The 24379-nt window shown below is 42.0% G+C and overlaps 1 protein-coding gene across 1 annotated transcript in view; it reads left to right on the top strand.

Moving 5' to 3' along the window:
• LOC118105873 (cortexin domain-containing 1) overlaps positions 1–17394 on the top strand; it is a 29582-nt gene extending 12188 nt beyond the window's left edge. The window contains exon 2 of the mRNA XM_035153889.2: positions 16386–17394. Within this exon, the coding sequence (XP_035009780.1) occupies positions 16452–16634 (183 nt within the window). The 5' untranslated portion in view covers positions 16386–16451 and the 3' untranslated portion in view covers positions 16635–17394. The remainder of the gene's footprint in view (positions 1–16385) is intronic.
• The last annotated feature ends 6985 nt before the right edge of the window (positions 17395–24379 follow it).

Below are 24379 nucleotides of genomic sequence, written 5' to 3'. Positions count from 1 at the left end.
ACTGTAACATGACTGTGGAGTTAGCTGGGAGAGCACCTCCACCTGTATGAGAGGATCCATCAGTGCAGGTGAGAGCTGTTAGCTGATTGATCCTCAGGTTTAAAAGGCAGCAGCAGGGCTGCCTCAGTGAGAGAGTCACGGACAGACACACAAGGACTGAGATGGACATGCAGAGAGCCACTCGGAGAGACAGAGACACTGGGCTGCAAAGCCAGACACCAGCAGAGACTGCTGGCCACTATATGTTGAGTTTTGTCTTTATCTTTGCTTGTGTGTGCTGTATGGAGGATAAAAGATGCTGAAAAGCAACTGTTTTGTTTCTGGCGGTGTGTGGGAGAGCCCTGTGGCATGGTTATTTGCCACATGACTCCAGTTTTTCCGTTGCTCTCAATGTACATACACAGAAAAAGACAAATAACCAAAAAAGCAAGGACAACAAAGCAGAACAGTTTAAGCTAAACATTTAACTACTATATACATTTAAAATCTGAATATAAATATATATACAAAAGTATACATTTACGAACATAAAAAACACAACAACAATGAGAATAAAGTGTTGGGGGGCTCCTCCTGAAGTCCACTGTCATCTCCACAGTTTTGAGCTTGTTCAGCTCCAGGTTGTTCTGACCACGCCAGAAGGCCAGCTGTTCAACCTCACGTCTGTACGCAGACTCATCACAGTCCCTGATGAGGCAGATGACCGTTGTGCCATCTGCGACCTTCAGGAGTTTAACAGATGGGTCTCCTGAGGAGCAGTCGTGGGTGTAGAGCAGGGATTCCCCTGGGGGTGCGCGAGCTGCCTCTAGGGCAGGGGTCTTCAACGTCTTTCAGGCCAAAGACCCCCTAACTGATGGAGAGATGGAGCAGGGACCCCCTACTATATATATTGTATAAAATTGTGTTTTATATTAAACTGGGCCTAGTGCCATGTATAAACATAGCTACCCTGTTATTGTGCATTCAATACTAAGCTATTCAAATAATACACAGGTTCATATATTCATGTTTTTATTTTAAACATGTGCAAGGTATAGGAGCTGCAGTGTGTGCATTGCTGACTGAAAGATAACGTCTTCTGCCTGCATTTATCCATTCGCTACAATATGTTGGATTCATGTTAATGTGTATTTAAAGGCATTTAAATTTGTGGAAAAAAAATTGGTTGGAAAAATAAATTAAAAATATGAAAAATTGTCTAATCAACCCAAAATTTCGCGACCCCCCTGCAGTACCTCCACGGACCACCTAGGGGTCGCGGACCCCCTGTTGAAGACCTCTGCTCTAGGGGGTGCGCGAGAGGAAAAATTTAATGGTGCTCTCTCCCCCTCCCCCTCTCTCTCTCTCTTGTTGCAGCGCTTTTTTTTTTTAAGGTGTGGGGGATTGGGGGTGCTTGAAACCGATCGCGATGTAGAAGGGGGTGCGTGGCCTAAAAAGTTTGGGAACTGCTGGTGTAGAGGGAGAAGAGCAGTGGGGAGAGCACACTTCCCTGGGAGGCGCCGGTGCTGATGGTCCGGGGGCTGGATGTGATGTTTCCCAGCCTTACCTGCTGCCTCCTGTCTGTCAGGAAGTTGGTGATCCACTGACAGGTGGAGGCTGGCACAGAAAGCTGGGAGAGTTTGGGTTGTAGGGATGATGGTGTTGAACGCCGAGCTGAAGTCCACAAACAGAACCATGGGGTATGTCCCTGGGGAGTGGAGGTGTTGCAGTATATAGTGCAGTCCCATGTTGACTGCATCATCCACCGACCTGTTTGCCTGGTAGGACATTTAAATGCCTTATCAATCATATTGTGAAGAAAATGAACACTAGTATTAGTGTTCTGTATTGATCTAGACACTGTCTGTCATTCACTGTCAGAAAGATGTTTTATATCAGACTGCATCCAAAACTAATCATATTCCTCTCAACATAGCTTATAATTGACTGTGTAGATTTGTGATTGGTTGTCTACTTACAACACATTACCGTTCAATGAAGGAACCCTTAATCTGCCCTCTCCCACTGTAAGAAGACATTTCTAAATGTATACATTTCAGTTATCCTCAGTATTTAAAACAATGAATGGTACCTTTCTCCTCCAATTATCGATTGATACTACTAACGGTGATGGAAGTAGACAAAGGTAATGGAAACAGGAGAGCAATGCAACTCATGTCTCTCGGCTGCTCTGACGCGTTACACTCCGGTGCTGGCTAATTTAATTTGGAACCAAACGTTAGGAAAGACCTTGTTGTGCAATAATGCATTAAACGTGATACCATAAAATAGTGTGCCTTTCGGCATTCAATAAATTTGGTTATCAAAATAAAATATTGAATATTAATATTAAAAATATTAATATTAAATAATAACTTCAATTGATTAAAGTTACCTCGGGGCACCACCCTTCAAAGGAAGGGAAAAGATAGCCAATTTATTGATTAAGTCTCATAAAAGTACTAACTACAAATTTGGAACTCTGATTAACAACGTGAGGTGGTGAACTGAAGCCAGATTATTGATTCACTTCATCATTTACATTAAAACCAACAGCTTAGTTTTGATCGCGCGACATATCTGTTCCACACAAACCTTTTAATTAAAACATATATAAATCAATTTACAGCAAATTACGTTTAGATTCCATTTAACAGCGGAGTTACGGAGCCGAGTCATTAATAGGTTTTAATAATATCAGTCTGATGCTCTAAATAAATAAATACTGCCGTGACACTGGTGCGGGGTTCTGCGTGATGTGTGCATGCGAATGGAAGGATGAGGAAGAATAGAGGGTTCAGCGATGTCTGATCAGCTGATATAGATTCTATTGATCTGTGATCTGTGATCTTTTTTTTACTTCAGGCTCGGTTCTTTCTATCGTCTTCACTCTCACTCCCTGTGTTAACAGCAGCAGCTGCAGAGTATCAGTGTATTTTCTTTATTAGTGACATCACTGCTGTCCCATGAATCGCTCTTCACCCCCACCTCACTAACAAACACCTCGATGTCAGTGTCAGAATGTTTCGCTTCCTCTTCTCATCGCTTGATGCCGTGACTCCGTCAGGACTCACCGTGAAACCCATTGGTCAGCAGCATAATTTAATATTCATGCCGTGCTTTGCATTGACCATTTATGGTTGAAAGTGGGCGTGTGGAGGGCGGAGTATGAGGCAGATCCACGTACGAACGTTTCCAGGTGGACTGTGATTTATAAAGCGAACATTGCGTTCAGGTGTGCGTGCGCACGGTTTTATAAATCGGAATTTCCTTTGGCGTACGCCATTTCCGGCTTTTGGGCGTATGTACACTTTTAGTATGAATCCTACGCAATGTTTGATAAATGAGACCCCTGGAGGTTTGATTCCATTATCATCTGGCTGCTGCTTTCTTGACCCATCAGACTCGTTTGGTGATGTCACCATGTTCTCTGATCTCAATTATTAATTTTGTGTATGTGTTTGTATCATGTGTATAGTTGCTGCCTTCACCAAGGAGGTTATGTTTTCACCCCTGTCTCTTAGTTGAATTTAGATTGGCGATTAAATCTTTGCATGGATCCAGACAAAGAGGCAGATCCAGACTTTTTTTTACTTCCTGAACATTGGGAGTTGTTTTTTTATACATTTTGTTTTATAATCCCAAGAGAGTAATGATGGACCTCGATGACAGAAATCAGTCATATTTAGGGGACTGATATCTATAAGTGTGTGTAAGGGGAAGGTTGGGCCTTGGTGGTGGTACACACTCTTAAGAGTGGTACTGGACTGATGGTCAGAACAAGAAAAAGACTTGATTTTCAATAAACAGTCTATCACCACTCATAATACGATGCAGGAGGGTACAGAATATAGGTTTTCATTACAGTGCGGGTCAGTACCTCCAACTTCACTGATCGTTATCAGATGCTGAGGCTCTGGTAGGTTGTAGAGCTGAAGACCCTCCCATGCAGATCTACTATCTACTCTGTCCTTCTGCTAGACTAAAGTACTACAGTCTTTCCACTGAAGATTCCTCTGTGGGAATCACAGTGACAGCTTTGTCATTCACTTCCCCAGCTCCCACTTCAGCTGTGTTCTGACTGAAGAAAAAAAAAAAACACAGTAAGGGACAACCAAAGGCTGTCTCCACCCACCCTTGGAGTGCAGAGCAACCACACTGTGGGAAGGAGAGGGGGACAGTGGGGGAATGACACCATTTCTGCCTGAGGTTTTTCTCCCCTCTCCTTTCCTTCCCTCCACCCATCTGGCTCTACTGAACACAATGGGGAGTAAATTAATGCAGCAGATGTGGGCTGTCAGAATCAGAATCAGAATCAGAAAGTATTTATTGCCAAGTAGGTTTACACCTACCTGGAATTTGCCTTGGTATATAGGTGCATACAATGAACATAAAACATAAAAACACAATAAGAACTACACATAAGAAAAAAAATATATATAAAATAAAAATATATAAAAGATATAAAAAGTAAAGTAAAAAGCAAAATGCAAAGTGCAAAACAGGAGTGCAATGTGAATGTGATCCATACACCTTCTATTTTTGTATTCATATTCACACTTGTCCTAACCAGTCTATGGTCCCAACACATTTACATTTCTGATTGACACACACTCGTTTTAAAATAGTGCCCATTTTACATCAATTGTGTAAAAGTACAGTAATGGTATATTTACTAGGTAAAATTTACATTCTCTATAACAGCAGTTCTTATAGATCACATCGACCAATAGCACCCAACCACTCATCCCCAAGCTTCCTCTCAGTTCCCTGTTGTTCAAACCTCACTGTTAATTTCTGGTGTGAACCGGTGGATTTTTCCTTTATCATTTCATGACAGGGATCTATGAGTACGTTAATATAGCCCTGCTCCTGCTCCCCTTCTTCCCACCCTCAGAGCTCAACATGCAGTTGATGAGCCTATTCCAGCTACTGACACCCAAACACAAGTTGACAGGATTAGTTCTTTAGGTTTGTGACATCACTAATCCTGGATTTTTTCAGACTGGCATTTGTTTACTGTAGTGTTAAGGTGGAAAAAATGGTGCTGACTGCTTATTTCACCCCAAAAACATCTCAGGGGGACATGTTAACATGTTCAACAACTTGACTTACACTAGAGGGGAACTTTAGGATCCTTTCCAAACCCTCAATAGTATTGGGTCAGTGGGCATTATCAATAATCTCAGACAAAACCAGAAAATCATAGAAATTAAACCAGAAATTGATATGATTCAATGATGGTACAATGATCACCTGCCACTATCACCTCATTGTAACATAGTCCTGGATCTTTCTGTGTAGAATGTATGCGTTTTTCCTTCCTGAGTAGGTTTCCGCCCCAAAGTCCTAACATATACAATAGTTTAAAGGTACATAAATAGTATTGAAGTTATTAATTATTGCCTATTTCACTTGGAATTTCAGGCTATCCCCTGAACATTACTCGTAACTCTGTCTGTGTTCTTGTGTGGAACTATACCAAAGTAAGAATAAGATCCTGCCATGTCTTTATATATTTATAAAATATGATAAAGTAACTAGTTACAGTTTTAACTATGAAACAGTATATAGCAAAAATAATCATCACCATCAATATAATGAAAATAAGATGGTAATATTCAACAGTATGAAAGTATAATGTTCTCAAAGGGGCTTTTGGTTCATTTTAATTATATTTTGCTGTAATACTGACTGAATGTGCTTTTAGTTTGTTGCATGGATAACTTTTATGCACACTTACATTTTGATATTATGACTTTTACTGAGGTGAAAGATCTAAATATCCTTTCACCCTCTACAGGCTTTTCTGAATTTGGTTCCACAACTGTGCACTCCCAAAGTCAGCCTTTATTTCAAGCAATTTTCCTGCCTAACTTGATGTTTTTTCCACCCTTTGCTTGGAAGGGACTTCATCACTGTGTGTGTGTGTGTGTGTGTGTGTGTGTGTGTGTGTGTGTGTGTGTGTGTGTGTGTGTGTGTGTGTGTGTGTGTGTGTGTGTGTGTGTGTGTGTGTGTGTGTGTGTGTGTGTGTGTGTGTGTGTGTGTGTGTGTGTCAGGTACAGCACTTACCAAGATATCAGTTTGTTAATCACTCTAGTCATTCAACTGTTGGCAGGCCCAGATCTAGACTGCTCAAATTGGGGGGGCAATTAGAAATTTGGGGTGGGCACTGGGCACCTTTTCACACAATCGACTTATTAGTACTTGTTAGTTTTTCAAAGTTATAAAGACCGCGTCCCAATAGTAAATCCGACCAAGCCGTGTTATAATAATACCAATAACAATAATAATTATAATTACTATTATTTGATATAAATACATTTTTTACACATGCCCTGCACAGACTAGCGCCCCAAACTTTTATACGCCTGCGCGAGCACACATGCAGGTGATGAGCTCCAGTAAGGAAGCTGTGAGCGGACGATGCTGCAATTAATTACAACACTGAAGATTATTTAAATGATACAGGTGTAATTAATTTAAAATGTGTTAAAAAACAAGTTCAACATTCTGGTTTGCTTCAGTAGATGAACAAACTGTGAACACCTGGAGACTTTGGCTTGGTCCTGTCCTCTGTGTAGTGTTTTGTTAATTGGACAGCACCTGAATCGCAGCACCAAAAACAAAACTCATTTCCCCCCCAGTCCATGGCGACGCTGATACCATCTCACACACATGCACACAGCTGTACTCTTGGCTCTATGGACAGAAATGTGCTTAATGTTTACTCAACGTTTTCTGCCTGATCCCCATTTACATTAAAGTGACTTTCAGTTAATAAAACTTACCGCAACAAACCATTGGCGTCCACACCTACTGCGCCCACGCTACACTTCCTTACAGGACCGGCAGTGGAGAGAGAGAAAGAGGGAGAGAGCTACTACCGGTGTCCCTAAATAATCTTCCCCCACTCCCCGCGTCCTATAGACATCGCCGTTCTGTCAGGTAAATTAGAGCTGTGATCTTATATCTACAATGACATATAAACATAACTGGAAAAGTAACTAAAGAAAATAAATAAAAGAAAAGAAAATATTAATTCGAAACCTATGCAAAAAATAATATTCTGACTGCTAAAATTATCCTGTTTAGCTAAAGCTTTTATTTAGGATTAACCTCATTACAATGGCCCCCATTTCAAAAGGTCAGCGTCTCGGTGACAAATTACAACCAGGGTCTAAACACTGTCTCAACAACGTGATGATTTGGGTTAGTGTGAAGCCCAGCTGTGTTCCTTTTGGGCTGACTTTGCACTATGTTTGGCTGCCCTGTTGCTATTATTTTAACATTGTTAGGGCCATTTTCTTGGCTGTGATCTGAACTGGATAATAGGGTGCCATAGCTATTCTGTGCCCATGGTTTGACCATTTAGCTCATGGGGAGTGAGGGAGGGGGCCTGAACTCAGAGCCACTCAGATTCCATGGTGATTATGACCACATCTGAGTCACTGTCTTCGTCCTCTTTATTAAAATATGGTGGATCATCGACCAGGCCTGGATCAGGTACCGGTTGGTTTTGGGTCATGGGCCTATTTGTGATGGCGGTCGGTAAAACCCTAAGCTCTGACCTGTTAAGATTCTTTTCTGGGCCAGCACCATCGCTGGGGCATATTTTGTATACCCTTCCTTCTTCATCCATGTTTTTCACCACCACATACACAGCTGGATCCCTGGCGTCCTGAATTTTGTGGCCTCATATGGGATGACTTTTCCTGTAGACCAGGGTTCCAGGAGCGATAAGGGAAGTTGCTGTTGGCTGATAGTGTCTGTTCCTTTGTTTTGCTTCCTGCTGGAGCCGTTCCTTAACATGAAGATAGACTTAGGTATTTTAAATTTTTTTTCTTCTTTTCCTGGGGGAGGGTGCGCAACAAGTCATGCAATGTTCGATTAAATCTTTCACATTGTCTATTGATATATGAAATAGCAATAAAATGTCAACAGTTTTCTCCGTCTGTTCCAAATCCTTAAACAATCCTTTGGCAAGTTCTGCCGGATAGTAAATGGTTCTCTGTTGTTGATCTGGCAAATGCATTTTTCAGCGTTCAAATTGATAAAGACAGCCAATATTGGTTTGCGTTTGAGTTCAACAGAGAAAGTTATATATTCACACGCCTATGTCAGGGGTATTGTGAATCACCGACCATTAACAACCAGGCACTAAAAGAAAGCTTAAGCTCATTAGAGATAACACCAGGAAGTGCACTTTCACAATATGTTGATGATTTAATGATTTGTGCTCCAACTAAAGAACAATGTGAAAAGGATACTGTGGCTCTCTTAAAACATTTAGCTGCAGAAGGCCACAAGGCAAGCCTGAAAATACTGCAGTTTGTAAAAGAACAAGTTTCATTTTTAGGGCATGTGATCACAGTAGAGGGCAAATCCCTCCCCCTTAGAGAGTAACAGTAATTCAAAAGATTCCTAAACCTGTTACAAGAAACAAGTTATGTCATTCCTGGGAATGTGCTCGTATTGCAAATCATTTATTCCCAACTATGCTGTCCTCGAGGCGCCCCTCAGCGCAATCGCACACGGGCAAGGCCTACAAGCATTTAGTAAGGTGACATGGACTGATGACGCAGAGAAAGCTTTCACTGACTTGAAACTGACCTTACAAACGACCCCTGACTTTAGGACTACCGAACCCTGACCGACCCTTCACACAGGCAGTTTACAAGAAGGGGGGCTACATGACATTAGTGCTACTCCAAGAACATGGTGGCAAACAGAGACCTGTGGCATTTTCCTCAGCAAAACGTCCTGTTGCTGCAGGCCTCCTTACTTGTCTTAGAGCTGTAGCAGCTGCAGAGAAGGCTGTAATGGCATCCAGGGATTTAGTAGGATACTCCCCACTCACACTGCTGGTCCCAAATGCTGTGTCTATGATTTTGTTGAAACAAAAGACATCTCATTTGTCTGCTGCACGCTGGCTTCATGCTTCATGCTATTCTGTTAGAAATGCCTAATATCACTGTGAAAATATGTAATGTTCTAAACCCAGCTACTCTTCTTCCAACAGAAGGAGATGGTGAACAACACAACTGTGTAGTAACAATAACTGAAGTTTGTTCCCCCAGACCAGACTTACAGGAAACACCATTGCAGCATCCAGACTTTGAACTGTTTATGGATGGATCAGCGTCTCGCAATTCAGACACGGGGGCAAATCAGGTTGGTTTCTCTGTGGTAACGGCACCTGATACAATGATTGCACGACCACTCCCTGCTTCTCTGTCTGCACAAGCAGCAGAGCTCACTGCTCTCATTGAAGCATGCAAATTGGCTAAAGGAAAAAGGGTGAATATCTACACTGACAGTAGATATGCATTTGGTGTAGTACATGATTTTGGCACGATTTGGAAACACAGACAATTCCTTATATCATCAGGGGAACCAATTGCACATCATGCTCTAGTGTCTCAGATGCTTGATGCTATCCTCCTACCCAAACAGCCACTGGCCACTACCTGCCTCACACATTCTGGTGCCAGCGGAACTGCCTCCAGATCAATGCGGGGAAAACCAAAAAACTGGTGGTGGATTTCCGCAGGAGCAGACACTCCAACTCGATACCGGTGAACATCCACGGAAGGGACATAGAGTCACTGCCCTCATATAAGTACCTGGGTGTTCACCTGAACAATAAACTGGACTGGATCGATCATGCCAGTGCACACTTTATGAAGGGCCAGAGCAGACTGTATCTGCTCAGGAGACTGAGGTCTTTTGGAGTGCAGGGGGCGCTCCTGAAGACTTTTTAAGACTGTGGTGGCATCTGCCATCTTCTTTGGAATAGTTTGCTGGGGCAGCAGCATTTCAACTGCTGACAGGAACAGACTGGAAAGACTGATTAGGAGGGCCAGCTCGGTCCTGGGATACCCGCTTGACCCAGTGGAGGTGGGGGGACAGAGGAGGATGATGGCGAAGCAGTCTTCTCTCATGGACAACCAGTCCCACTCCCTGCAGGACACCATCACAGCACTGGGCAGCTCCTTCAGCACAAGACTGATCCACCCTAAGTGTCTGAAGGAGAGGTATCACAGGTTGTTCCTGCCTGCAGCAGTAAGACTGTACAACCAGCTCTACTCCGAGTAAAACTACATGCACCACCACTATGGACTGTCACTTTAACATTCTCAACTGTGCAATATTCACTGTACTGGATTCATTTGTCACAAATTGCTCTGCATTATAAACAATTATGTGCAATCCATTTACTGTACATATATCTCATTACACTGTATATACAGGTTTAATCACATTTCTATTTTTTCTATATATTGTTGTATATTTCTATTTCTTTATATTCCTTCACCCAAGTACTGCATGCTACTTATGTGATGTCTTCTGCTGCTGTAACATTGCAAATTTCCCTATTGCGGGACTAATAAAGGACTTCTTATCTTATCTTATTTATCAGATAGATTTAAATTTGTTAATGTTACAATGACTCCTCCATTCACACACAAGTTAGTCATGGAGTGCCACAAGGCTCTGTCCTTGTATCATACTCTTCACATTACATATGCTCCCTTTAGGCAACATCATCGGAAAGTACCAAGTACACTTCCATTGTTACGCAGACGACACCCAGCTGTACTGGGTGAAGCCTGATGAATCTAATCACTTAGTTCAACTTCAGGAATGTCTCAAGAACATCAAGGCCTGGATGACCCAGAACTGCTTACTTCTAAATTCAGGCAAAACTGATGTCATTGTATTTGGCCCTAAACATGTCACAGAAACACTGTCTTACTTAATTGATTCTTGTTGTTCTGGGTTTGTACCCTCATGGTTGAATGCACTTATTGTAAGTTGCTTTGGATAAAAGCTTCAGCTAAAGGAAAAACATGTAATGTAGTGACCTTGGATGGTCTTAGTTTGGTCCCTAGCTCCACTGTGAGGAACCTTGGAGTTATGTTTGACCAGGACATGTCATTTGACCCACATATAAAACAAGTCTCTAGGACAGCTTTCTTCCACCTGCGAAATATTGTTACTACTAAAAACATCCTGTCTCAGAATGATGCTGAGAAAGTAGTCCATGCATTTGTTAACTCTGGACTGGAATATTGTAATTCTTTATTGTCAGGATGTCCCAGTAAGTCTGTGTAAAGCCTCCAGTTGGTCCAAAATGCTGCAGCACGAGTGAACTAGAAGGAGAGATCATATTACTCCTGTCTTAGCTTCTCTGCGTGTGGCGTGTGTGTGTGTGTGTGGCGTGTGTGCTAACAGGCACCATGCCGGTGGTTGTGGCAGCAGCAGCCGAGTTTGAAAGGCTGACTCGCCGGCACGCCATCAAAATTATCCCCTCAGTGGCTTGTATCCACCCAAGGAGCTCGCGTGGGGCAGCACGAGAAGGCTTTACAAGAGGTTATGGAAGTTCTCCGCAACCTGTCCTCCAACGTGGCACAGATCGGTGGCCGCATGGACCAGCTTTCCACTCACCTAACCACGCTGACGGCTCCTGTCCACGCTCCAGCTCCAGCTCCAGCTCCAGCTCCGGCTCCGGAGGAAGCCAGTAGCCGGCTCCTCTCTTTGCGTCAAGGCTATAACTCGGTGGCTACATATTGGATTGACTTCCGCATTCTCGCAGTCGAGAGCGGGAGGGATGAGAGAGCGCTACAAGGGGTTTTTCTCCGTGGTCTTAGGGAGGAGCTAAGGATGAGCTAGCTGCTCGGGACGAAACCACCTCCCTAGACAAATACATTTCTTTGGCCGTTCGATTAGATAATCGCCTCCGTGAAAGACGCAGGGAGAGATCAGGCAGGGAGAGCCACACCCCTCCCTTGAGTCGGACAATGAGCCCTCACCATCAGGGACCTGCGGACTTTCCTCTTCCACCATCGTCCTCCTGCGTGATTCCTCCGCGGACAGCCTCTTCACCCCTCTGCACTGAGGAACCCATGCAGCTGGGGAGGATGAGGCTCACACCGACAGAATGTCAACGTCGTCACCTCCAGAAGCTCTGTATTTACTGTGGCCAGGACGGTCATCGGGTAGCCCACTGTCCGGCCTTGACAAAATGGCAGGCTCATCAGCCACAGGAGGAGCGCTGGTGAGCCATTCTTCAGTTGTTTCATCTCCTCCCCGCCTGCAGCTCAAAGGTACTGTCTCGTGGTCTCAGGTCTCACTACTTCTTTTAGTCCTTGTTGACTCCGGTGCGGATGACAATTTCATTGACTCGGACTACATTACTCAGTCAAATCTTCCCTCTGAGCCCCTTCCTGAACCCAAGAATGTGTTTGCTCTCGATGGGAGGCTCCTTGCCCGTGTCACTCACCGTACTGTCCCAGTGTCACTTCTGCTTTCTGGTAACCATCACGAAACAATATCACTTTACATTATCCCATCTCCTATTTCTCCGCTAGTGTTAGGTCTCCCTTGGCTTAAACTCCACAATCCACACATAGACTGGTCTACCTCCTCCATTACAAATTGGAGCCTTTTCTGTCACTCTCACTGTTTGCCATTCCCCCCTCGATAGCAACCACACCGTTTCCACCCACGCGATCATTCAAGATTGAATCTTGAATCTTGAATCTTGAATGATCGCACCTCTGTCCCCTCTGAGTATCATAACCTCCAGGAGGTATTTAGTAAAGACCGTGCCTTGTCTCTTCCACCTCACAGACCCTACGATTGTGGTATCGATTTGCTCCCTGGCGCCCCCTATCCGTCCAGCAAGCTTTATAATTTGTCCAAACCCGAAAGGGATGCCATGGAGACATATATCACTGACTCTCTGGCTACCGGTCTTATTCGTCCCTCTTCCTCACCAATGGGGGCAGGAATATTTTTTGTGGATAAGAAGGATAAATCGCTTCGCCCCTGTATTGACTATAGAGGGTTGAATGATATCACTGTAAAAAATAAGTATCCCCTCCCACTCATTGACTCAGCCTTCGGGCCCCTTCATGAAGCGACCATCTTTTCCAAGGACCTCCGCAACGCCTACCATCTGGTTAGACTCAAGGAGGGGGATGAGTGGAAGACTGGTTTTAACACTCCCCTAGGACACTTTGAATACTTGGTCATGCCATTCGGCCTTACAAATGCACCTGCAGTTTTTCAGGCTCTCATCAACGATGTTCTGCGGGATATGCTTAATAGGTTTGTTTTTGTGTATCTCAATGATATTTTGATTTTCTCCCGCAATCTCCAGGATCTTCACATGCAATGACAGAAGAAGACTGAGAAATAGTTTCCCTGTACATGTCACTTATGCTATCCACCGAACATGCTCTATGTTTCCTGGACATATGAGCAGTAAATGATGATTTCACACTGAACGTATTTTTACAACCAGTTACTGGACATGCCATGGGTCGCCCCTCCACTAAATGCTCCTTTAAGTGGGATATAAGTTCTGTCACTGTTTGACATTGGCGCTCACACAGCGGAATGGCACATTTGAAATCTGTAACAACGGCTTTAGAAGTAACAGAGGATGCCGGCTCATTGTGAACCCGATAGAAATGAGCGGGGGTTGTGGCGAAGTGGGCGAGGAGTGGGGGCGCGCATTCAGGCATGAGCAGTAAACTTCGCCGATCTGGCTGCTCTAGTCCAATCAGAATGAATCTCTACTAGTCAGTGAGTGCTTGAAATTCAAACACAGCCGTTTATTTGAGCGGGAATGTAAAATGTACATTGAAATTCATTACTATTACAAAATGTAATGTGATGTCCATGCTCATACCATGACCGCCTAGATCTAAATAGCATCTGTTCAGATTGTTTAGTTGAAAGTACATTAAATTCTGTTTGTAAATTTAGCCTTTGTTTGTAAAGATCTGGAGAGGGGGTGGCTGAGTGTTGTTGATCCAATTTCATTATGAGGTCCGTTAATTCAGTTAGACGTTTCTGTCTTTGTTTATTAGTGAACGAACAGTATGAAATGATATGGCCCCATAAGAATGCCTTTTAACTTTCCCAAATGATACTATAAGTTACATCAGTAGTTATATTTGTTTATATAATAATGTATATAATGTTTTTCAGAAAAATGTCAATCTGTTTGGAATTGTCCTTCATCAGATAACAAGAGAGCATATAGCCGTCATGAGTAAACAGAATTTTGATTCGGAAAACTGAGCTCTAAAACCAGAGGGCTATGATCGGATATAACAATACTATTATACATGCATACTTTGACATTAGATAATAGCTTTTTCTCAACGAAAAAGTAATTGATATCCGAGTATGTTTGATGCATCGGAGAGAAAAAAATTGTATTGTCTGGTTGATGGGAAAAGAAATCGCCACGCATCGACAGCCCGTGAACCCGCAGGATGAACGGGCGCGGTCGGTCCCCCTCACGAGGTACCTGAGCCGTGGCATGATGAGCCCTGTCCAGAATCGGGGGCTCCTCCACGCCATTAGGACCCCCAAGAACGTTGTGTAGAACCCCGGTGATGAACTGTGTAGGATTTCCCTTTTCCAAACCCTCTGGCACTCCTATGATACGTAGATTGCATCGTCCTCCTCTATTTTCCAGATCATCAGTCTTCTCCTGTAGTTTTTTGGCTCAAATTTGCGTATCGCGTCTCCATCGCCTCCAAGCGGGTATCCAAGTCATTCAGCCCTTCGTCATGCTCACATAGTTTGTCACTGCATTCATCTAGGGCAGTTTTTATCAGAGAGATGGCCCGCTTGATCTCTTCACGGAGACCGCTATTCTCTTCTTGAATAACTTCCTTGACAATCTCCCGGAATGCCTGTAGCATGCTAGTGTCCACAGTGTTCTTGCTATAGTAGCCTTAGCCTCTGAGTCGTTAGTCAGCACGGTTTTAGAAGACTTGGGAGGCATTTTTTGTTCCGAAGATTCTACCAAATACTTTGTTGACTCTCAAAATACTATAATGAAATAATTATTTAACCAGGCTATTAACGAATTATAACTCATTTATGTGTCAAAGTTGGGACCTCGTGGTTTACATGTCTAGTCCATCACGCCCTCTGTGTTAAGTTTGACTCCCTGTTCAACGTTACCCAAAAAAAGTTACATAAAAGTTCACGTATATCTTAAATGAACATAGTGCCTCAAAATTCTCATCAAACTATTTCTCGAAACTAATCACTAGTAATTACCATAATAACAAGAAAAGTTTTTATCCTTAAGTGCTTGCTCATTGTGGGAACTGTTGGGTTTCTCTTTAAACTTAAGGTCTTCACCTTATTATGTTATGATTTGGCTCTTAAATTCATTTTTGCCATGGACTTTTGTGTGAAGCACTTTGTAACCTCGTTTAGATAAGTGCTACACAAATAAAGTTATCATTACTATTATTATTATTATGACCCTACTGATATATTGTTAAATATAGGCCTACTCAATTCTAAACAGACACATCATCTGTTTTTTTAAACCCCTCATATTAACATAATTTAGCTGTATTTGTACATATTATCTGTAAAGTATAACATATAAATTTGTAAAATGTAATAGTTTTATTCTGTATAAAAAAATTGTTTTTAACACTGTCGTGTTGTAATTTTAACTGTATTGTATTGCTTTTTGTATTACAGTTTTTCTTTGTTTAAACTACAGTAATCTGTAAATTCTACAAAGAAATATGATTATTTTAGCATATTTTTACCTTAAAATTAACAGTTATGTTACGTTCAGTATTTTACAAAATATTACTGTAAATTAAACCCTGCTTCATTGTTTTTCCATTTACAATATTTTTATGTCATGATTTTACAGCACTTCACTGTTAATTTCACGGACTTTTCTTACAGTGTGTGTCTCCTGTGACCACTTGTGATCGGATCTCAATTCCCCGCTCTACATACAAATGATCATGTTCGTCATTTGTGTTAGTTAAGACCAAACAATGTTGTTTTGAGCCAGTCTGTGTCCGATGCCGTGTGTGTGTGTGTGGTGTGTGTGTGTGTGTGTGTGTGTGTGTGTGTGTGTGTGTGTGTGTGTGTGGACACGAGCTAGCGAAAGAAGGAATATAGAGACAAATCAGGAGAGTCTGAATGAATCTTGTGGAGCTTTGAAAAAAGATTTGACCAATTTAAGGAAAGTATTGATCATTACGTGGTTATCAGAGTTGATATCGTGCCGGTGGTAACAAAAATCAACGAGAAGAGAAAAAACATGTTCGATTCGTAGTGAAACTGCAGCGGCTCAGAGGACGTCAGCTGAGAAGGAAGTCCTTCATATTCTAAAAGAATGTGGACACATCTGAATGCGTTCCCATCTGTACTTAGAGCTGCTGAACCACATGTTAATACCAGGTGTGTACGTGGCCACTGAAAAATTTAAGCTGTTGATGTGAATGCAGCCTCTGGCAATTTGAGCATCATGTTATGACTTAAATCCCCTGTTCTCTCACATCTCTCTGACCTCTGTGTGACACTTCCTTCTTCTTCTTCTCTCTGTGCATCTCCAGTTGGGGCTTCAGGATGACAGCAGGATGTGTGGGTGTGTCTGAGGACAGCAGCAGACAACATCCGTCATGGAGGTGGAAGGCACAGTGGAGCCAGCCTTCGTGGATGTGGACCAGGGCCTGACTCTGGCCTGCATTGCCTTCCTCTGCCTACTGCTTATGGCCATGATCATCCGCTGTGCCAAGGTGATCATGGACCCCTACAGTGCAATCCCCACCTCCACATGGGAGGAACAGCACCTGGACGACTGAAATACTCATATACATATTCATACCATGTATATGTGTTTTCCTCCAGGAAACCATACAAGAAAAAGATTGTTCTTCAAGGTTTCTGTAGTGAGGCTGTGAATCAGAATGAAACCTTGATGACTCCACAAACTATTTCATTCCCAAAAGGCACAAGCAAGCCAAAAATCTGGTTAGTCAAAATATATTGAATATTTGCTTTTTATAGAGAAATTTGTATAATTTTAAAGACTTAAATGATGAAGAAGCACATAAGACTGTACTTCTTCTGTTCAAAAGTTATTTTCCTTGAATACAAATTCAAAAATGTTTCTGCTATAATACGAGTGTGTTGAAGTTGATTTTTATTCTTTTGTTCCTTCAAAAAGGTTCAGTGTGGTACTTAGAGCATTCTGCAGTGGTAAATGTAGAGAAAACCTCTCTGGTACTTCACAGAACTATCCCTTCACAGAGGAGAGAATAACATACAAACAAAAAGGCCTGGGCATGAATCGCACTCATAAGAAATGTCCAGAGGGAGATAATTCTGGGATTCTGTCTGCTGACTAAGCCATTGACGGAGTGACAATATTGTAACTACAGAGTAAAGCACATAAAATTGGCTTTTTGTATCTACGTACCTAGAGGTGTCTTCAGGAGCCCTGGGCCTGTCTTACATTCCTGTTGGACTAAACAATCCCTAATGGCAAGTGGACGCCAGCCTCAACTGACCGCGCTTTCCCTTTATGCCTTGAGAAATCAGCACACGAAGAAGAGAAGTGGCACAACCTGAACCCAAAGTTGTGAAGTAATACACCATAATCAGGCTTTGCTTTTATAACTTCCACAAGACTGGATTATGAAATAAAAAAATGTCAATGTTCCACATGGAGACATCGTATCATGTAAAAATCCATAGTCTGTAATTGTTGGCCTCACCTATTGTTCTAACTGAAAGCATAATTCCAGGTCATTACAACTTGTATCCCTGTAGTTTTGTCATTTAATTGTCAGCATATTCATTGCTGACAGAGCAAAGATCTGAGAACATAAATAACATTAAAAAGTAGTAATACACGTGTCTTTAGCTGTCAGCAAGTGTAACCACATAATAGCACAGTTTAATACTTAGCTGATTACCTGACTGCTCATGTTTATCATGGTGTTTCCAGATCTCAGCTGCTGGTACAATGACCAAAAGAAATGCTCACCAAAGCTACAAAAACAACAACCAAGTTGTAATAAACCATAATCATACAAAGGTTTAGCCATTATGTGTTGACAACATCCTGTACACAGAAACACTGTGTAAGAACATAATGCCACGTTGTGGGTGACTAATTAAGTGATAGTGCACAATTTCTCCACACCTTGTAAGATGAGGTATCCACAAATTCAAGAAACAATCAAGGCCACAATCACTCACATTCAGTGTTGTCATTACATAATGCTTAAACTATAAAAATTATGATTGAGCACATATCAAGTAGAAATGGACCCTCCACTGATTTTTCATGTCAAAATCAGTTTACATGCATTCATGCAGAGTTAACTCCAGTGTCATTTTTGAGCTAGCGGTAAATCCCCAAGCTTTTGTTTCTCCAGGCCGTCTCTGACTGGACAGTAGTTTTATAGTTATGTAAAGGTGAAATGTGTTCCATATTATAAGATAAATTATTCGCTACCAGAGTACTTACTACTAATAGCTGAAATCAATGATTGTATATAAAGATGGCTGACGTGTCTCCACTTTCTCCCACTGTACAAAAATGAAGCCAAAATATCCTGGATATGGGCGCTGCCATCTTTTGCTGATGATGTAATTTGGAGCCAGTCTGCACTGTAGTGATTGTGCAGTGGAGCCATTGTATCAAAGTCCCACCAATACATGTGCTCGACCAATTGCGAGTGAATCTCATTTCACACTGATTTGTATATCATCAAACAACTAATTAAAACCAAACATATCTGACCAAGAACAATCTAAAATTACACATTTTGTACATCAAGTTGTACAATTGGTTCTAAGGCGATTTCTTCTTCTTTGCTTATTTCTCTGATAAAAGGATAGCCCTAGCAGAAATATTAATCTTTGGGGTTGTGAGGCTGTCACAGGAAACACTGCACAGACAAAGGACATTTTTTTTTAAATACAGTAGATATCAGCAAATTCTGGATATAAATGGCTTCACAAAACACAAGCTAAAACCTTTGGAACAGTCCTCACGTTGCCCTGAGCTGAACATCGTTGAAAACTGTGTGTAGGACTCAGACATGCTGTGCATACATGCAACCTAAATATATTTCAGAGCTTGAAATTATCTAATAGGAAGAATAGAAAGACTCTTAGCTGAAATAAAAACAGTGTTCGCCAACTGTGACATCTGCCAAGCGAGGCCATTACAAAATATTGACAGTCGGGTTGGTGCCATCCTTTTAACGTCTTATCACTTAAAAAAAAAAAAAATGTGGAGCTGCCCACTGGCCAAACTTTTATTTTAAAATAAAATAACATTTGTCAGGACACACAGTTTTCACTAATGCAGTCAACTTACCTCTGAAATTCCAGCTGCCATCACGGTCAGAGTCTGAACAGACACTGAACATTAAGTAAGAGGTTCCTATAAAACTGCCGACTGAGTAAACAGCTGAAAAGTGAAACATAAGAGAAACAATATTTCATACATCAATATTTTTTAATAATCACCTTCCTCGTCTTGACAAATTGAATAAACTGCACCACAAGTCAGGTATTGTTCCACCAATGAAGTCCAAAGATGCTACTTGCACAATGGGAAGTGTAGGATCCTGGGTTTTTGAAGTGTGACCCATGGAAGTGTGCAATATCATAGTGTGTTTCCGCTGCTTCAGTTATCATTTTTTTTCATGTGATTCTTACAAGTTCCTTAACTCTATGGAATCACATTATCAGATCTCTGGTGTGTCCCTTTACCTCACACAAGATGTCAGAAAGGAAGCCTTTGTCTATTTATTTTAAACCACTCACAAAGACTTTGTTTGTTTTATAGAGTTGTGACTTTCTCGCAGGACCTGATTGACTTGCTTGAGATTCAGCGTCTGAGTATATGCACTGAGCAGTAATGCTCAGACAATCTATTGCCATTTAGCCTTTACAGTAGCAGTCATGCTTGTTTATGTGTTATTGGCACAGCATGTCCTCTACTGTTGCTATACAAAATGCAAACACACGTGCACACCAACACACTGCTTGTGTTCATAAATCTATAATCTTGTTTGCTTTGCCTGTCTCAGCTATTAGTTTAGAACAAGCTGAGGTGTTCTTTTCGTTGTTGCACTTAAAGGCTCAGTGTCTAAGATTTAGGTGAAAGGGGTTCTCTGTCATGTTTGGAAGGGGAGGATGAGGTGAGGGGTATTCAGCTGCAACATGACACTTCCCCACTTTATGTCACTAAATTCTACACACTGCAACTTTAATTGAATCTGTCTTTGACTTATGTATCTGCACTGAAAGCATTTATCATCTATGAAATGATTGTCAGTTGCATGTTATGAAGTGCCTATGCTTACAGGAATCCACATACAGTACAAGAGCCATTTAGCACAATACTGAGTTCCACATTAGCTCCCGAGTCCCTTTACCACAATTTCCTCAGACAAATAAACATTTGTGTTTTATTTTATTATCTGTTGGAAAAGGCACTTTATGCTTCTTTTAAGCTATGCTTTTTACTTTCATATGCTGGACATCAAGAGAGATGGTGGCAGGGAGTGTGAAAGTCAACAGTTTATTGACACGCTCGGCTTAAAATCTGTGGAGTGGAGGTTTTGAAATAAACTCCTGTTTCATATGCTGTAAAACGATGAGGGTGAAGCATGCTTCAGAGTTCAGCAGTAGCACAGAGTGAGGGAGAAGAACATCCACTGAGCATAGCTGCACCGCGCAGTCTTTTATCCACACCACTGATTTTATGCTCCAGTTCTGTTTGTGCATATATATATATATATATATAGTAGGCTTACAATCAAAATTTTATCAAATGCCGTTAATTTGCAGACTTTGTCTTTGCATATACAAAGAAACTAGTGCACCTCTCAGACCCGGCCATTATCATTATCTCATATATCTCAGCTTATCATTGTTTTGCATGAGCTCCATTTGGGGGTGAGGAAAAACACAGGCTTAGTGAGGATGAAGCACTGAAACAGAAAATAAAATATTCTAACTTGTTGGGGTAGTAAAATGATTAAGCAGAATAGAGTACAGCTGCAAACCTGCATCTGTGACTAAATGAACAAACACAGCAGGAACTAAGACCACAATGGAGCCATAACTGAGCCATGCGTGCAGCCATGTTGTAAGTGTGAACTAGCTGGGTTCAGTGGATGTGAGGCATAGTAGAAGCCAGTGCTGCTTCTGCAGACTTTGCTCAGCCTCCCAGCATCTAGCAAATAGCAGCACATGTATGAACAAGGTGACTGACTGAGTCCGAATTTGTTTCACTCTTTGAGGTGCCTCACATCTAAAAAAGACTGGACAGCAGTGCAATAAAGATGATTGTAAATTATGTACCTGCCATTTTGTGTGCTTTATAAGTGACACATAAAGGAAAATAGGCCCACATCAGTTTAGAGATGTAATTGGGTCACACTAAAGGCCTGATGAAATATCATCCAGAGTTAATCCACGGGGAACCGTCTGCCAGCCCCAAGGCCAATTTCATCAACGTCTGTCTGGCATTATTGGCTAAATAGTAGAGAGATGGAATCTCTAGGGGAGCTCAGAGTCAAGGGTGTATCCTGCACATTCAACCACTCACAGGGCTTTGAAGGTCTTGTTCATGGTACACACAGTAAATTATCATAATGAGGTCGGAACTATATTGTGAGAATGTAAAATAGTGATTTAATTTGCTGTGGGTGTTAAATTATGTCCTGTCTCTCTCCTGCCTTTCACCTTGGCTCAGTGCTGGCATCCTCCTCTCTGCTCCTGCCCTGTTTCTAAGAAAAGGTCGGCCTTCCTCTCATGTAGAGCATACTTTTGGGGGCGCAGGGCAACGTTAACCACATTCAGTATGCATCTAGCTGTGTGAGTGTTCCCTGCTAAAAGCTCTCTGGTATTTACATCTTGCTTCAAATTCAGCATGAGAGTATTTCACATCAAATCCTGGTCTTTTTATGCTATCTCTTTGTTTGTATCAGGACAAGCAGTTGTGACTTATTATACTGCCAGTGTAATGAGGGGCAATGTGAATATTTTATTTCTATATCTTTTTTTATTTTACTGTCACTGTTATAAATAAATGAAGGGTTCACATGGAGAGAGCTATTTGGGGGGCCACAGAGAACTGAACTATTTATGGAGAAAAATAGCAACATCTAAGGTTATAGCTAAAGTTCGGTTTAATTAATACTACGGTATACAATGGAGTTTAAAAGTCTTAGACCACCTCCCCTTTCATCTGAATTCGTAAACTCACTATCCCGGTGGGCCTGAAGTGGCATTTATGGAAAGGTTTTAGACAATATTGTAAAAATAATCAAGTGAACATTTAAGATATCAAATTAAGTAAACCTGTTGTAGAGCTCAGTGTAGACTGATAAATCATCTGTCACCTGGTGAAAGATGAGTCTAGTAGTATGTGTTCTTGCTGTGAAGACCAGGTGAGACTGATGACTGTGGTCCTATTCATTTTGTTGTTGTATGGGAGTAAATTATTTTTGTCTTTTCAAGTTGCTTAGGACAATAAATCAAAAATGTCTCTGAAACACTAGGATTGTAGCTCGTCATTTTCACTGGAGAACATCAAGATCAATTCTCAATTTTATTTCAAGGGTCTTTTCCTCTGCAAAAGGACAGATGAAAACATGATTTAGTGAATGGTTTGGTAAGTAATAAATCACTCACAATCGTACCTTACTACAATCACAGTGGCAAAGCAGTACAGAAAGATGTGTGTGTAAAAGAGAGAGAAAGATTTTTTAAAAACACTATAAGATATTTTCATTGTTACAAACTGAATGTCTCAATAAAGTGCTGATGCAAATAAAATCCAATAAATCAGATAAAGAGTGTGGAAAAAACAGCTGATTGTTAGTAACAGTGCAGATGATATTAAAACACCAGGATTTTTTAAAAGACTCGAGATCAGAGACATGTTTGTTAAAATTGAACATGAGTCGGAGTCTTACCCTGAGGTTTGTCACCCACACTGCCATTGCTTCCTGCCCTTCTCTATTCTGTTTTTCCTGCTTATGTAAATTGCCAGTTTGGCTTCACCTGAGAGGAAGTTGAGGAGCTGCCACTTTAACTCCTTGTTTAATTTGTTGTATGCAGATCCCATGATAAAAACCATCTCAGTAGAAATAACGTTAAAAAGACTAGAAAACGTTAAAAGAGAGAAGAGACTTGTCAGTCTCTTGCACTCTGTAAAAACATGATGAACGGCCTCACGCACATCGCAAAAAGGGCAATTGTTAAGAACTGAGGGATTAAGAACAGAAATAAAAGTGTTGAAAGCAACGGCACGGTGTAAAATTCTCCACCGGTGATCGCCAGTCCATTTTTTGAGGGGAGGTTTATATAAAATCCTTCACTGTGGGTTGGGTCCATTTTCGCCCCACCTCTTAGACCACACGGTGGGCAGCCTGTTGCTCAGTCCGGACTGGTGGATGCTCTTCACACAGTTTCTGTAGATTGTCTCTTTTTTTGCTCTGTTGACCCTACACAGAGGGTTTGTGTGTGTTTGCTACAGTGAGTAGGGGGCCGGTCTTCTCCCCCAACCCTGGGCTCAGGGTAGGGGTCTGCAGCATCAGGTTCAGCTTCTTTGTTGTGGTAGGCTATCAGGAGGCTCTGCTCTTTTCCAGAGAGCCTCTGGGTCAAGAGCTCCAGGATCCTCTCGGCTGACGTCCAGTCTGGCTCCGTTAATTAGTGGTTCTCTCAACAACCAGTGCAGAGAGTTGGCTTTTGGGCACCTTTTATGGTAAAAAAAGGGCCCATGATTTAAAAACACCTTGATAAAAAGGAGGCAACCCACTTAATTTTAGAAATGTATTCACAAATCACAATTTGTCTCATGGGGCTTAGCTATGCTAACACCATGTTGGGACCTGGTATTTGTGAACTACAGTTCGGCCTACATATGTAGTCAAATCCTGAGCACATTTTTCTTTGTTCTGGAGACAAACCAGAGCAGCCAGAACTGTCTCCCAAGGTGCTTCAACTTCACACAGAGGTGTGAAAACTGCCCGGGGACACAAGTTTCAACCACTATTGGTCACTCTGGGCCCCATGACCCATGAGGTCACCAGGCAAATATAAGCCCAGTTCTCCCTTCCTCCTTTCTCTTTCTACGCAACTCTCCGAGAGGAGAAGTGTGGCTGTCCAGCTCACTTTCTCACTCTTTCGACTCAGCATCTCTTCTACTCAACTCTCCGAGAGGAGGTCACCTCTCTTTCTGCTCAACTTCAATGGAGGAGGGGTGCAGCTTTCCACTCACCCAGCGAGGGAATCTTCCTCCCTACCCAAGCTCTACCAACCTTCAAGCAGGCCTGTCTGGAGCAGACTGCTGAAACCTTCCAAAAGGCAGCGACGCGAGAGCCTGCCTAAGAACCAGCAAATGAGCTGCATCACACATCAGAACCACAACAACAGGAGCCACAAACCAGCAAGACGACTTCACTGGACTTCGAACAGCACATCAACCTTTTGTTTGCTGTTATCTTCAGAGTGGCCAGCCGCCATTTTGAAAGCACACTCACTCACACAGACACACACGCATACTCACATA

The sequence above is a fragment of the Hippoglossus stenolepis genome, chromosome 1 (assembly GCF_022539355.2).
Source record: "Hippoglossus stenolepis isolate QCI-W04-F060 chromosome 1, HSTE1.2, whole genome shotgun sequence".
NCBI lineage: Eukaryota > Metazoa > Chordata > Actinopteri > Pleuronectiformes > Pleuronectidae > Hippoglossus > Hippoglossus stenolepis.
This window is presented reverse-complemented; position numbering and strand designations above follow the sequence as displayed.